Here is a 14496-nt window from a genome sequence, read left to right as displayed (position 1 = left end):
ATTCGCAAGAGTCCTCATGAATAAATCATGGTAATTGATAGGGATACCATGCATGATGTTGAAGAGCATATTCTTCATCATCCCCACAATTTCTTCATCAGATGAATCATGACCTTTGATTGGACTCATGGTCTTTGTTAGAATGCGGTAGATGGTTCTGGGTACATACAACAAATCCTTCACGAGGAACTTTGTCCTTTGAGCTTATCCAGGCTTTAGCGGCTTCATGAGCACTTGCATATAATGATCAGTAAGTTCAGGTTCATCATACAGACAGCGAGCGCCTTCTGGTGGAGGACTGATTGGCAAGGCACGAAGCAATTCAGAGGTTGGTGCCTTGTAGTGAGTGTTTTCAGTCATCTAGTCCAACACCCATGAGTTGACGTCAGCAGCATTGCGTGTGATATGCAAAGTTGCCTAGAACTGAAGAATAAGCTCTTCATTCCAATCAACGATGCCAGAGAAGAAATTCAGCAAGCCTGCATCGTGAAGCATACTGAGAACCGGCGTGAAGCAAGGCATAGATTCCATGTCCACGTGAGGAATGTGCTGATGATCGAAGACTTTGTCCTTGTCAAAGAGAGCTGAGGAATAGAAGTTTGCCTGGCTGGCAGTCCAGAAACGCTTCCTTCTAAGACGAGCATTGTCATAAGGGTTGAATTCAGTGAAGAATACGTGCTCGCCGAAGAAATCATCAGCCTTGAATTTTGGCTTCTTAGAGAAGGGATTTTTTGGCTTGGGCTGAGGAGTGTCAGTGATTTGCAGTACCACCTCAGGAATCGCAATCTCAGGTTCCTCATGCTGAGGAATTTCAGTTTCTTCTGCAGTTGCAGCCTGAGTAATTTCTTCTTCATTCACATTTTCATCAGCACTAGTGGCTGGAATTTCCTCATGGACGGACGGGGTTGCACAAGGTTCATCAGATTCCACTCATACTTCTATAGCGACTGGGGACTGAGGAACAACTTGGAGAGGAGTGAACAATGGAGAATTGGGGTGCTGACTTTCCCAAAAGTCATCATTCAGCACTGGTGTGGTACATCCGATGTCCACATCCTCATCTTCAAGTTCTTCAACACCTGCCTCTTCATGAGTGAACTAAGGCATAGGTGAGGAAATGACTGGGGTTGAAGGGATCTTATCTACTTCAATTTCTTCGTCCAACTGCTCTGTCGAAGCAGTAGATGGAGTTTCTTCATCAGATTCCTCGGGAATCTCATATTCTTCACCAAAAGGAACAAGGTCCTTTGATGGCATTGATGACACAAGAACGGCATCAATTGGATTGTCAATTGAACTGATCAGAGTCTTTATCTTCTTCGGAGTTGAAGAATTTGAAGAAGTTGATGCCTTCCTCTTTTTCATCGCTGCACGTTCTACAACCTTTGTTTTCTTCACATCTGATGCAGATGGAAGGATCGGAGTTGGTGTAGGTGCAGGAGGTGCATTTTCTTCAGGCGCAACTGTTGCAGTTGCCCTGACTTGTTCACTTTCCTCAGGCGCATCACTAGTGGATGCCCTGGCAATATCATCAGCGACTGGAATGGATTCATCAGCCCTGGTACTCTCGTTTTCTTCAGCAGCCATACTGACATTAGCGGTGCTGGCATGTTCTTCAGTGGGCTGGGCAGATGCTTCAGCCTGAGGAATTTCAACATGCACCGGAGCAGTGGCAATTGAAGAGAAAGTCTTCGTCAGATTGACGAACCGAACCTTTGCGCCCTTCCAATCAGCATAGTAGCGAGCAAAGTCATCTCTTAGTTGTTTGATTTCCTGTTGCAAGGCAAGGAGCTGATCTGGAGTGAGAGTGAGGACATTGTCCTTGAGGTAGCGCTGTTTCTTGTATTGCGCTTTCTTCAATCTTCGTCATTCTTCATACTTCCACTTCTCTTCCTCAATGAAGTGAGTGAGAACATGGCTTTGACCAGGAGTGAGATTCATCTTCGGCAAAGGTGTAGTGGGGTCCTTGTGCCATAAGTCAATAAAATCAAAGATCAACTTGGGATCCAGCATTAGTGGCACATTGCTGCCTTTGGCTCTAGTGGCCTTGGCTTGCCTGTCCCTGATGATTTCAGCAAGTTCTTCATCATCAGCCTCATCGTCATCAGAGGGGATTTGGAAGGCAACCTGCTTCTTGTGAGGACTTGGGCGAAGGCCTCGTCCTGCAGTGGCCTTTTTCTTCAGCAGAGATGGTCCGGCTGAGGAACTTGGTGCAGCAGTGCAGCTAGCAGATGCTCCTGAGGCAATAGAGATGCCTTGAGTCCTTTGGCACGTGGCCAGATGCACAGGTGCCAAAGATTTTGTCGGAGCAGCCGAAGACTTTGTCGGAGGAACTGAGGACTTTGGAGGAGGAGGAGCATACTGAGGAATTGGCCGTGAGGGCTTTGAAGATGCTGGCCGTGAGGGCATTGCTGAGGAGCTTGGCCGTGAGGGCATTGAAGGAGAAGCACTGAATTTGTGGGCAGGCTTCTTTGACATAGCCTTCCTGGGCTTACTACCAGAGGCCTCAGCAGCGTTAGCAGCAGCAGCAGAATCTTCATTGAATTTCCTCACTGCTTCTTTTGCTTGCTTGGCTAGTTTGGCCTGGTGCCTAGCCCATTCAGCAGTATAGTCCTCACCGCGCTTGAGGCTGGTGGGATCCGCCAGTTGGCCAGGTCTCAATGGAGGTCTTGAGCATGGAGGGTTGAGCGCAAATTTCTTCATGTATTTTGGAGTAACATGCCTGTACTCCCTCCATTCTCGTTCGCATCTCCTCTCAATACGTTGTATGCGCACTTTGCGCTGATTCTTGTCCTCCTTGCCAAACTTGGCCTCATCTGGAGTGCAGTATCCAACATAAATATCCTCAGGGATTTCAAACACTGTGTTGACCTCAGGCCTCTTTCCTCCCTTTTGTGGCTTCTTGCCGTCAGCCATTTTCTTTAGCTGAGAATGAACAACTGAAGTTTCTGAAGAGGTATGCAACTTTTCTTCGAGGAACGCTGCAAATGAGTTAAGTTGAGGAGAACCTAGTGATTCAGCAACGGACATTTGTACCTGTGAACAGAGTATAGTTGCGAGGAATGTGGAGAGGTCATATGCGTTCTCGGAAGATTTTCAAAAAGAGAATAGGTTTGAGGAATTTGACCGATGAGTCTTGAAGAATCTCAGTAAGCGTTCTTTATCTTAGGTTCAGAGTTGTACAGATTTGGAAATCCACACAATTGAGGAATCTTGAAGAAAATCATTGCTTAGAGAAACGAATCAAGAACAGATAACATGTGAGGTGTTTAGTGTGTGAAGTTTTAAGAATAAACACCTTTGAAGATTTTTAGGAAAACATATGAATCATAGCGGGTAATAAAAGTAACTTTTAATTACCCGAAGTGAAGAACACGACGAACTGAGAGGTGTTGAGGTGAAGTTCGTCCGTTCAGATCTTCCACGCCCTAACTTGGCAGAGGAAGACGGCTACGACGACGGCGGAGTGAAGAAATCCGCAACCGGCGTGAGTACGACGACGACAAGGTCGAGGCAGTGAAGCTCTTCCTCACCGGCGACGATGAAGTGGCGGCAGCACTAGGGTTTGGGAAGCTCGAGCGGGATAGAGGTCGAGCGGAGTAAAAGTGAAGTGAGGAGAAGGCAGGCGTATTTATAGCGGTAGTGAAAAACTGTGCGCCCGAGGATTTCGGATGAACGTGCCCCTGGCTTTTCTCATTCACATGACATGTGTCACCCACGTACTGTGAGGTGGCGATCGTGTAGGATCGTGGGTGAATAGATAAGTATTTGTCGTGAGAAGCGAAACGGTTTGAGCGGCAAAGCCGAAAATTTAGATAAGATAAGTTTTAAGTTACCGTTCACAATTTCTTCAGCTGTTAAGGACACAGTGAAGATTTTGAACGAGTTTCAAATCAGAACGCAGATGAAGAATTTGTGAAAAGATTAGATTGAGTTTAGCATAGAGGGTGAAGGGTCCGATCACATTCACTTAGCGGAAAACGTCAACTTGAAGAATTAGCAATAAGTGAATGTTGTAGAGGACATAAACTCATGTATGTATGTATGTATGTATGTATATATAAACACTATTCTGATCACGGGATCAGAATAATATTCTGATCACAACATGAACTTCCCGAGTAACGCGCCTGACCTTCCCCGAGTACTAGGTTTAACTTCAGCTAAAATGTGTCCAAATGGGGCTTGCGATATACCGTTGGAAAGCTATGGACACCAATATCATGACCCAAGTTAAATTTTTGGCAAAATGTAAGCGGTTTAAGAGCAGTTTTGAAAACCGTTTTTTCTTTATACAAAAAACGTGAATCGTATTTTCGATTGTATTTGTAAACCATTTATCGGAATGAGGTAAATAATATGGCGTTGGAAAGCTGCTGCGAAACCGCTCCTTCTACATGTTGAATGTTTTCTCTAATTCCCTATGGATAAAGAATAATTTTAAAAATCGTAAAATTTCGCAAATCGAATAGCCCAGTTCGTATTTTCAATGTAATTTCTAAACCGCTAATCCATTTGAGGCAAATGATATGGAGTTGGAAAGCTTATAAAAATGCGCTAATTTTTCATGTCAAAGGTTTTTTCTAATTTGGAACGGTTTTAAAGTAATTCAGAAAATGGTACAAGTTCCACCGAACTCGTATTTTCGAGCTAATTTTTTAACCGTACGTCCGAATGCAACAAATGATACGTTGTTGGAAAGCTTGAGTAAATGCAAAACTTTTTCATATATATTGTTTCTCCCAATTTGTTACGGTTTGAAGTCAAATTTGAAAATGGATGAAAATGTATTTTTGGCATAATTTCTACATACTTTATCGGAATGGGGCAAATAATATACCGCTGAAAAGCTACAAAAAATGCGAAACTTTTTCATGTTGATGGTTTTTTCTGATCCCTAGCCGTTTTCAAGTAATTAAGAAAATAGCGAGATCATTCGTTTTGCCTTTATCGCGAAACTGATTCTTCGAAAATGCACCGCATGAAGAACCTGAACTTCTCGGCATGTGTACTTGAACTTCACTCTGTTTTTCACGTGTTTTTTTTGCTCGTATGTCTCTATCCACTGCTCCTAGCTCTCCATCCATTCCCCGGAATTGAGCAAGTGATATACCGATGGAAAGCTGTTGTAAACACTCAATTTTACCGTGTTGATCATTTTTTCATACTCGAGGCGATTTTAAAATGTTTCATCTGAAATTCATTCACTTTAGTAGTTGAACTTCCTCCTGTTTTCACGTTGAACTTCTGTGCCATATTTTTGTTTGTAATTTTCTCATCCATTTGTGAGTGTTACACAAATAATATTTTTTTTGTACAACCCTCTCTCCAAATAATTTTTTAACTTTCTCCGACCAAGGCCTTGAACTTATAAAAATAAAAAATTTAGCCTTTGGTTTTATTTATTTTTTTAATATGAAATGCACACCATGAAGTACGTGAACTTCTGGAAGTGATCAATCTGAATTTCTCTCGGTTACGTGAGAATATCTGAATTTTTTTATGAATTTTAATATGATTTTAATAATCCTTTTTCATTAATTTTTAATCACTCTATTTTTAAAAGGTGAACTTCTTGTTATTTTATTTTTGAACTTATTGCTTCCATTCATTAATAATTTTTTAAAAGAAAAATCTGAGTTTTCTATAATCATCGAACTTCTCCATCTTTCTAATTTGGACTTCCTGGTTTTATTTTTTTAGTAATGAAAAAATATCCAATTTTTGAGCCGCTTCGTTAAATTTCAACTTCTAGGTTTATTTTAATAGAACTTCTTCATTATTTCGAATATAACTTATTGGTCTTATTCTTGAGTAATCAAAGTTTTCAAATAAATATCAAACTGCTCTGCTTTTAAAAATTGAAATTCTTGGTTTTATTATTTAATAACAAGAAAAGACTGATTTTTAATATGCACTGAACTACTTCATTTTTTAGAATTGAACTTCTTGGTTTTTATCTTTAGTATTGGGGAAAATGCCCAAAATGACATTGTTTTTTGTTTTTGTTTTTTGAACTTCTAAATCCTAAGTTTTAATATACTTTGAACTTCTGTGTTATTTTAATTTGAACTTCACATTTTTTATTTTTTAAGTAAAGTTTTTATTTTTTATTTTTCAATAAACATGATTTTGACTTTTTTTTATTTTTGATCTTCATGGTCGGTTCTTTAATTCCTTTTCTAATTTCAACTTCTTCATTTTATTATTTAGTAACGAGAAAACATCTAAGTTTTTTTAACCTTTGAACTTCTCTCTTATTTTACTTTGAACTTCCTAGAGAAAAATATGGTTTTAAATCAGCAAACAATTTTCTAGGTTTTTACTTTGAACATCTAGGTTTCTTTACCTTCTTGGTTATTTCAAATTGAAATTCTAGGGTTTTCAAATTTGCACTTCTATGTTTTTTGACCTTCTCGGTTCTTTCAATTTTTCTAGTTTTCTTTAAATTGAACTTCATACTCTTATTTTTTCTAGAAACGAGAAGCATTTCAGTTTTCTGTCTACATCAAACTACTCCCTTATTTTAATTTGAACTTGTTCATTTTATTCTTTAGTAACAAGGAAAACCCGAGTTTTTTTATAAATATTGAATTTCTCTATTTCTATAATTTGGACTTCTTGGTTTTTGAATTGTTAGTAACGGAAATGTACTAGTTTTGTAATACATATTGAACTGCTCTCCTATTTAAATTGGAACTTCTTCATTTTATTCTTTAGTAACGAGGAAAATCTGAATTTTCTATAAACTTCAAACTTCTCTATTATTTCGATTTGAACTTCCTAGTTTTATTCTTCGGAGAATAAAATATGGTTTGAGAATCATACAATTTCCTTAAAATTGATCTTCTTAGTTTTATTTTTACTAGAAACAAAAAGCATTTCAGTTTTCCATATACATTGAACCACTCCTTTATTTTAAGTTGAACTTCGTAATTTTCATTCTTTAGTAACAAGGAAAATCTGAGATTTTTATAAGTATTGAACTTCTCTATTTTCGTAATTTGGACTTCTTGGTTTATTTCTCGTAGTAACGACAAAAATCCTAGTTTTTTAATAAATATTGAACCGGTCCGTTATTTAAATTTGAACTTCTAGAGGGTTTTTTTAAATGGTGGACATCCTATTTTCTGATTATTGAACTGCTCTATTTTGAAAAATTGAGCTTCTTGTTTTTTTTACTTCTTTATTTCATTCTTCAATAATGAGGAAAATCTGAATTTTATATAAACATCGAACTGCTCGTTTTTTTAATTTTGGACTTCTTGGTCACTTTTCCAGTTATTTATTTTAACATAGAACCACTCAAATTTTTTGTGTTCACTTGAGCAAAAACTCATTTTTTTTTTGTTATCATTTTTTCGTAACGGCAAAATTCATGGGAATTTTTTTTGTGCACCGATATCATTTTCTTCAAAATTGCCAAGTTGTCAAATTTGAACTTCAGGAGTTAACGTATTTCTAGATGATGCTAGTTTCTATCATGTTATATTAATTTGAACTTCTTGTTTTTTTCTCCAGCTGAACTTCTGAAGTGAGCTCAAGCTGCAACCTCATCTAGGAAAATCGAGAGAACAGACAAGACATGGTTTCCCTATACGTAACATGGAGTAGAGGCAGCATTTAAGATGAACGAGCGGGCTTTTGCTTGCTTCTTGGTGCCTGCCACGACCAGCGCCTTGAGTTTGGAAGACGGTAGCGAGGGGGGTCGAGGATGTGAGCAGCAGTGGTGCTGCACCCGCGCGGGAGAGTTGCGTGGTGGCTGGTTGTGTACGGGCGTAATGATGGGCTGTGCTATGGAAGGGCACGGCTGCGGCATGCAGTTTTCTCTAATGATGTCTTTTAGCATTAGTTACACTTGGCGTAGAGCCGTAGTAGAACTTCACCACGAACGACGCATAACCGTAGTACCTGGCGTATGTTTTTAGTGGAACTTCACTGTACGTCTCTAGACTTGCTGTGTAGAACAATTTTTGATGAACGCATCAGGGTATGTGCTGCAAGCATATCCTCTAACACTATGCCAAAGCACCTCTAGTGTTACCAAAATTTTAACTTTCTTTTAGCAAAGCTAAATGCACTAGCGACAGTGCAACCCAAACACAATTCTTCATCTAGTACTGTTAATTACGCTGCATTATTAGTAGAACACCAACCTACTGACGGGATCAAATTATCTAGAGTAGTAAGTGTACAGGAAGAGAAAATACATGCTCTCGCTCACGGTTAGACAAACAACAACAAGATGAAGCAAAGAGCAGCGCTGGACTCTACGAGGGTGACGAGCATGTACACCATGCACGGCACTCCAGCTACTCGACCTCAGCAAGAAAGAGCATGTAGCAGCGCCGCCAGACTCCGACGCCTCGGCCTCACCTAACCATGGTCACCACAGCAGCTCTGCAACATCCCGCATGGCGCCGAATTGAACATTTGAATGCCACCTGGAAGTACAAAAAAATTGAAGTGTCGACCATACAAATTCAGAGTAATTTGAATAGCAGGAACATTGTAGCCATGTTGTGTCAATTGATTGAGGAGTAGGAGAAGGTGTCACAGATGCAACATGCAATTCAAGTAGCACCCAGAGAATGCAGGGTCAAGCCATCGGTGGTGGCGGGTCAAACTGTCAAGGATATCAACAGTGTCTCACTGTCGAGCAACAGAAAAACCAAATATGCACCAAACTCAGGAAGGTTAAAGCGGCTTCCAAGAGAAGTTCAACATGGCAACGAGCGAAGCAGGTGGGGGCCAGGAAGAGGCTGGAGGTTGGCCATGGCGGTGAACTGTCAGGCATGCCGTCGGTGGTGGCGGGTGGCACGGCGGCGTACAGAGAAACCAGGGAGGCGCTCGTGGCCGGGGCGTAGCAGGGAGGAGGTGCACATCCACAATTTTTTTTGTAGTCAGATAAAAAGGTCAGAGTCCCACAGGCATAAACAATCGAACTTCCCTAAATTTGAGCAGTAATACATGGACTTCTCCTATACAAAATTGTTCGTCTTTGATACATCACCATGGCCTGCTGAAAATTGACACTTTGGACTGCAGCATACTTTGAGCCAGCAGGGGAAGAGGCACTTGAGGTGCCTGCCGGAGCTGTGATGCGGAGGCGACGGCGGCAGAAGAACCCAGACCAGGTTGGGGAGCAGGGACAGGGATCTCCATTGAGGATGATCTTGAGGTGAGGAAAGAAGACGAACCAGAGTTGGCAGAGGAGATGTGGGGATAACCGGTGGTGGGGCTGCGGCGCTGGACGGGGGCCGCGGTGGCACGTGGTGGCAGGGGCCGGCAGCGGCATCGTGGGAGGAGGCAGGCAGCGGCGGCGCGGCGGTAGCGGCACCTGGGGTTGCGAGGGCGGCGACTCGCGTGGTTGGCGGGAACGGCGACACCTGGGGTTCGCTGGGAACGGCGGCGGCTCGTGTGGTTGGCAGGGGCGACAGCGAGCGGGGCACCATCGACGGGGGGTACGGGATGGAGAGGTAGGGCGAGGCACCGGCGACGGGAAGGTCCGGGGCGGGGAAGGAGAGGCGGGGGCGAGGCGCGGCACCAGCGTCCTAGGGCGTTCCACGACGGGGCTCCCATTGGCGAGTGGATCTGGGGTGGGGCACCGACGGCGGGGGATCCGGGGCAAGATCGCCGGTGATTGCATCGGGGGTCGGGGGAAGGTGGTGGGGCAGTTCGTGGTTGTGGCCTCGGGGCCGAATTTTTTTCCAGCGCTCATGGGTAGTTCGGGTAGTTTGGAAACACCCTCTCGCACTATATAGGGCCTGACGTGATCCAAATAGTTATTCTAATCCTGAAATTAGAATAGTATTACTTTCTATATATATACACTAAGCGAGCACGTAGATTAAGCTATCCTACACTCCGGCCGCTAACTAATACTGGTTGATGTGAACCAATACTCTTTATGTAGTAATTGCGTTACGAGGTATGGATATGGATCAAGCTATGTGGTAATTACATTACTACGGGTTAGTAAAAGATATCCTACGGTTACCACATATATAGATGGCTATTACTGTAAAGTGGGAATATTTACTATCCCTAGATCTTGTATCCTTAATACACCCTCTCATTATTTTACTAGTACTATACAAAGGGTAATGTTTAGTTATTAGTTTAAGAACACATGCACAGAACCATACAAACTATGGGTTACTAATATTTTATGTTTAAAATCTGTTTGGCTGAGAAGGGCACGCGGGGAGTTTGCGTGCATGATCCATTACTAAAACTAACTAATCACTAATTACGACTGAATTTACCATCATACGGGACCGAGGCGCATGGACCAGGAGACTGGGCTGTTTAGTGGAGAGGGTAATCCATTACAACTTACCACTAAAATTTTACGAGGGATTTTCCTGTAACTGATTTATCGTCCAGCGGCGCGGCAGGCGTAATCCGTTACTATGTTCCATTACATTTTACGAGCAATTTTCCGCCCGCGGGCACGGAAGGCACGCGGAACAGGGATGATTGGGCTAATTACTGTACGAGTTTGATTTGGTCAGGCGGCCGGAGCGTACGCTAACAAATAATGCGCTCGGGCTTATTTTAGTGAAGATATTGCAAGTTGTAGAATTTGAGAAGACTGAGGAATTTCAAAAAAAAGAACTCAAATTGAAGATTTTTAACTTTGGGTGGTGGCGTAACCCACCGTATAAGAAAACTGATTTCAGACACCGCGTACAATTGTCGTAGGGCTTTGAGAATCAATTTCTTTATTAATTTCTTCATACTTAGAGGGTTAGTCTTCATTGATTGAAGAAAAATGTTACTTCGTGTGTTGCGCATCTAAGTCATCAAGTCAGCATAAGTGTTAGGATGAGTGTCCATTTCAGAGAACATTTGAAGATTCTAGGATATTTAGCTCACACCCAACTTGCTAAATCTCTTCTCATCCAAGGGCTTAGTGAAAATATCGGCCAGCTGATCTTCAGTTCTTGCATGGCAGATGGAGATATCGCCCTTCAACACATGATCACGAAGAAAATGATGATGAATTTGGATGTGCTTTGTCTTCGAGTGCTGAACTGGGTTGCGAGAAATCTTGATAGCGCTCCCATTGTCGCAGTAGAGAGGCACATTCTTCACGTTGATGCCATAGTCCTTGAGAGTTTGCTTCATCCATAATAATTGAGCACAACATGATCCAGCAGCAATGTACTCAGCTTCTGCAATGGAGAGAGATACACAGTTCTGTTTCTTCGAGGACCAACAGACTAAAGATCGTCCGAGGAAATGGCAAGTGCCCGACGTTGACTTGCGATCCACGCGATCGCCAGCATAGTCAGAGTCTGAATATCCAACGAGATCAAATGAAGAGCCCTTGGGATACCATAATCCAAGCGTTGGTGTGTGATCTAGATATCGAAGAATATACTTCACAGCCTTATGGTGTGATTCCTTCGGTGTAGCTTGAAATCGGGCACACATGCAAACACTAAGCATAATATCTGGCCTAGATGCACATAGGTACAATAAAGAGCCAATCATGGAGCGGGGTACCTTTTGATCAAAGTCTTAACCATTTTCATCAGTGCATAGATGGTCATTTGTGGGCATTGAAATTTTGACTCCTTTGCAATCTTGCATGCCGAATTTCCTCAATACTTCTTTGAGGTATTTCTCCTACGATATGAATATACCATTGTGCTGTTGACGAATTTGAAGACCTAAAAAGAATTTCAATTCTCCCATCATAGACATTTGATATTCTTCACTCATCATATAGGCAAATTCATCACTATAACATTGGTCAATACAGCCAAAGATAATATCATCAACATATATTTGGCACACAAACAATTCACCATCATAAGATTTAGTGAAAAGAGTTGGGTCGAGTGAACCGGGTTTGAAGCCTTTCTTCATGAAGAATTCCTTCAAAGTATCATACCACGCCCGAGGGGCTTGCTTGAGGCCATACAGGGCCTTGTTCAGTCTGAAGACTTTGTCGGGATTCTTTGGATCTTCAAAACCTGGGGGCTGAGCAACATATACTTCTTCCTCAAGCTTACCATTGAGGAATGCACTTTTCACATCCATTTGTTGTAAGATAATATCACGATGGTTAGCATAAGCAAGCAATATGCGAATAGCCTCAAGTCTAGCAACAGGTGCAAAAGTTTTATCGAAATCAATTCCTTCAACATGTGTGTAGCCTTGAGCTACAAGCCGTGCCTTATTCCTCACCACAAGGCCATTTTCATCTTGCTTGTTGCGGTAGATCCACTTTGTGCCAATGATGTTGTGCTTGCGAGGATCTGGACGTTTGACCAGTTCCCAGACATTATTTAGTTCGAACTGATGTAATTCTTCTTGCATTGCCTGAATCCACTCAGGCTCCAGAAATGCTTCATATACCTTAGTGGGCTCTGAGATAGAGACAAAAGCAAAGTGCCCACAAAAGTTAGATAAATGTGAAGATTTTGAGCGAGTGAGAGGACCTGGTGCTTCAATGTCATCAATGATCTTCTCAATTTGCACTTCGTTAGCAATGCGAGGATGAGTGGGTTGTCTTCGAGGAATTTGATCAGCATTCCCTTCAGGAGCATTTTCTTCAGCACCATTTTCTTCAGGTGCGCCAGCTCAGTGATCATCACGATCAGGAATGAATTCTTCAGCTGATTCTTTGGTAGGAATGACATCCTCAGTTGCCTTGAACTTGATAGAATCTTCAGGTGTTGGTTCATCTATCATAGAAGGTAGGTGCTCTCTTTGCGAGCCATTAGTTTCATCGAACCGCACATCTATAGTTTCAACAACTTTGTGAAGAACGTTGTTGAAGACTCTGTAGGTGTGCGAGTCCTTTCCATAACCAAGCATAAAACCTTCATGTGCTTTTGGTGAGAAATTTGAAGTGTGATGTGGATCTCTAATCCAACATTTAGCACCGAAGACTTTGAAATAACTCACATTTGGCTTTTTGTCAGTGAGGAGTTCATAAGCAGTTTTCTTGAAGAATTTGTGAAGATATATCCTGTTGATGATGTGGCATGCAGTATCAATTGCCTCAATCCAGAAGCGACGAGGCGTCTTGTATTCATCAGGCATCGTGCGAGCCATTTCAGCAAGGGTTCTTTTCTTGTGCTCCACGACGCCATTCTGCTGAGGAGTATAAGGAGAAGATAACTCATGAGTAATACCAAGTTCATCAAGATAGCCATCAAGACCGGAATTCTTGAACTCGGTCCCATTGTCAGTTCTGATATGCTTGATCTTCACACCAAAGTTGGTTGAAGCCCTCGAGGAAAATCGTTTGAAGACTTCCTGCACTTCATGTTTGTAAGTGACAATGTGCACCCATGTGTATCGAGAATAATCATCAACAATAACAAATCCATATAGAGATGCATCATTAAGAATTGCAGAATAGTGGTTAGGACCAAAGAGATCCATGTGAAGCAATTCAAATGGACGAGTGGTAGTCATGACAGTCTTTGCTGGATGCTTGGCCTTTGTCATCTTTCCAGCTTCACAAGCTCTACATAAGTGATCCTTGAGGAATTTGACATTCTCAATGTCAATGACATGCTTCTTCTTCGCAAGCATGTGCAGATTCCTCATGCCAGCCTTCTGAAGCTTTTGCAAGTAAGCACACGACTCGTTGTGGTCCTGTAGAGAAATCAACAATATACAGATCTCCTCTCCTAAAGCCTTCGAAGACTTTGTAATGGTCAGCTTCCATGATCACAACACAATGATATCTTCCAAAGACAACAACCATATCGAGATCACAGAGCATTGAGACAGACATGAGGTTGTATCCTAAGGACTCGACAAGCATGACTTTGTCCATGTGTCGATCCTTTGAGATCGCAACCTTACCTAGACCCAATACCTGACTTTTGCCTTTGTCAGCGAAGATGATATGCTTCAGATGTGACGGTGATAACGGAGCATCCATCAATAGATTCTTGTCACCCGCCATGTGATTTGTACATCCACTATCGAGGACCCACTCGTTTGCTTTGGGCTGATCATCCTGCAGATGAATTAGTGCAACTTACGAACTCATATACTTCATCAGTGAAGAATATGACATCAATATCATCAGTTCCATTTCATCAAGCAATATAACAGATAAATCAGGATGAGGACGTGAGAAATGAAAATTCATTTCTTCATGATTAGCCTGCATCCTTTCAGGCACTGTTCAGGTCTCAAGCAAATTCTTCAGACATTTTAAGCACGTCTGGAGACCTGACCTTGCATAAGAGATTAGTTCTTTTTCTTCACCACCCACATCTGAAGGGGTGGCAAAGAGTTCATCACTCTGCGAGCACCATATGAGAAAGGTGGCATAGAAGCTAGTCCGCTTCGTTTCACATAAGAGGGGTTAGGGTAAGCATATGAATAAGCAGAGAAATTCTTCGAGGACTTATGAACATAATGATTTGAAGAATAACGTTCATATTCATAGCCCTTAGCTCTACCCTACGAAACAGAAGGGTTAGCACGATGATGATCATATGAGGACTTTGATCT

At 41.9% G+C, this 14496-nt stretch overlaps 1 protein-coding gene across 1 annotated transcript; it reads right to left on the bottom strand.

Annotated features, from left to right (window-relative positions):
• Window positions 1-8130: 8130 nt before the first annotated feature.
• On the bottom strand, window positions 8131-9697 carry LOC119305161 (lysine-rich arabinogalactan protein 19-like). Its single transcript, XM_037581763.1, has 2 exons — window positions 9201-9697; window positions 8131-8444 (listed from the first exon to the last, which is right to left on the bottom strand). Exons 1-2 carry the CDS (start codon window positions 9453-9455, stop codon window positions 8373-8375), a joined length of 327 nt encoding a protein of 108 aa, XP_037437660.1. The 5' UTR covers window positions 9456-9697; the 3' UTR covers window positions 8131-8372.
• Between the last annotated feature and the right edge of the window lie 4799 nt (window positions 9698-14496).

The sequence above is a fragment of the Triticum dicoccoides genome, chromosome 5B, assembly GCF_002162155.2.
Source record: "Triticum dicoccoides isolate Atlit2015 ecotype Zavitan chromosome 5B, WEW_v2.0, whole genome shotgun sequence".
Lineage (NCBI taxonomy): Eukaryota > Viridiplantae > Streptophyta > Magnoliopsida > Poales > Poaceae > Triticum > Triticum dicoccoides.
The sequence above is the reverse complement of the archived record's forward strand: the minus strand, read 5'-3'. Positions and strand labels throughout refer to the sequence as shown.

What these genes read in the sequence shown, in the direction of transcription:
- LOC119305161 (XM_037581763.1), bottom strand. Translation starts at nt 9,455, where the DNA reads ATGGTGCCCCGCTCGCTGTCGCCCCTGCCAACCACACGAGCCGCCGCC. An exon ending in CATCTCCTCTGCCAACTCTG is followed by an intron (nt 8,445 to 9,200) that starts GTTCGTCTTCTT and finishes TTGTACTTCCAG; the next exon opens with GTGGCATTCAAATGTTCAAT.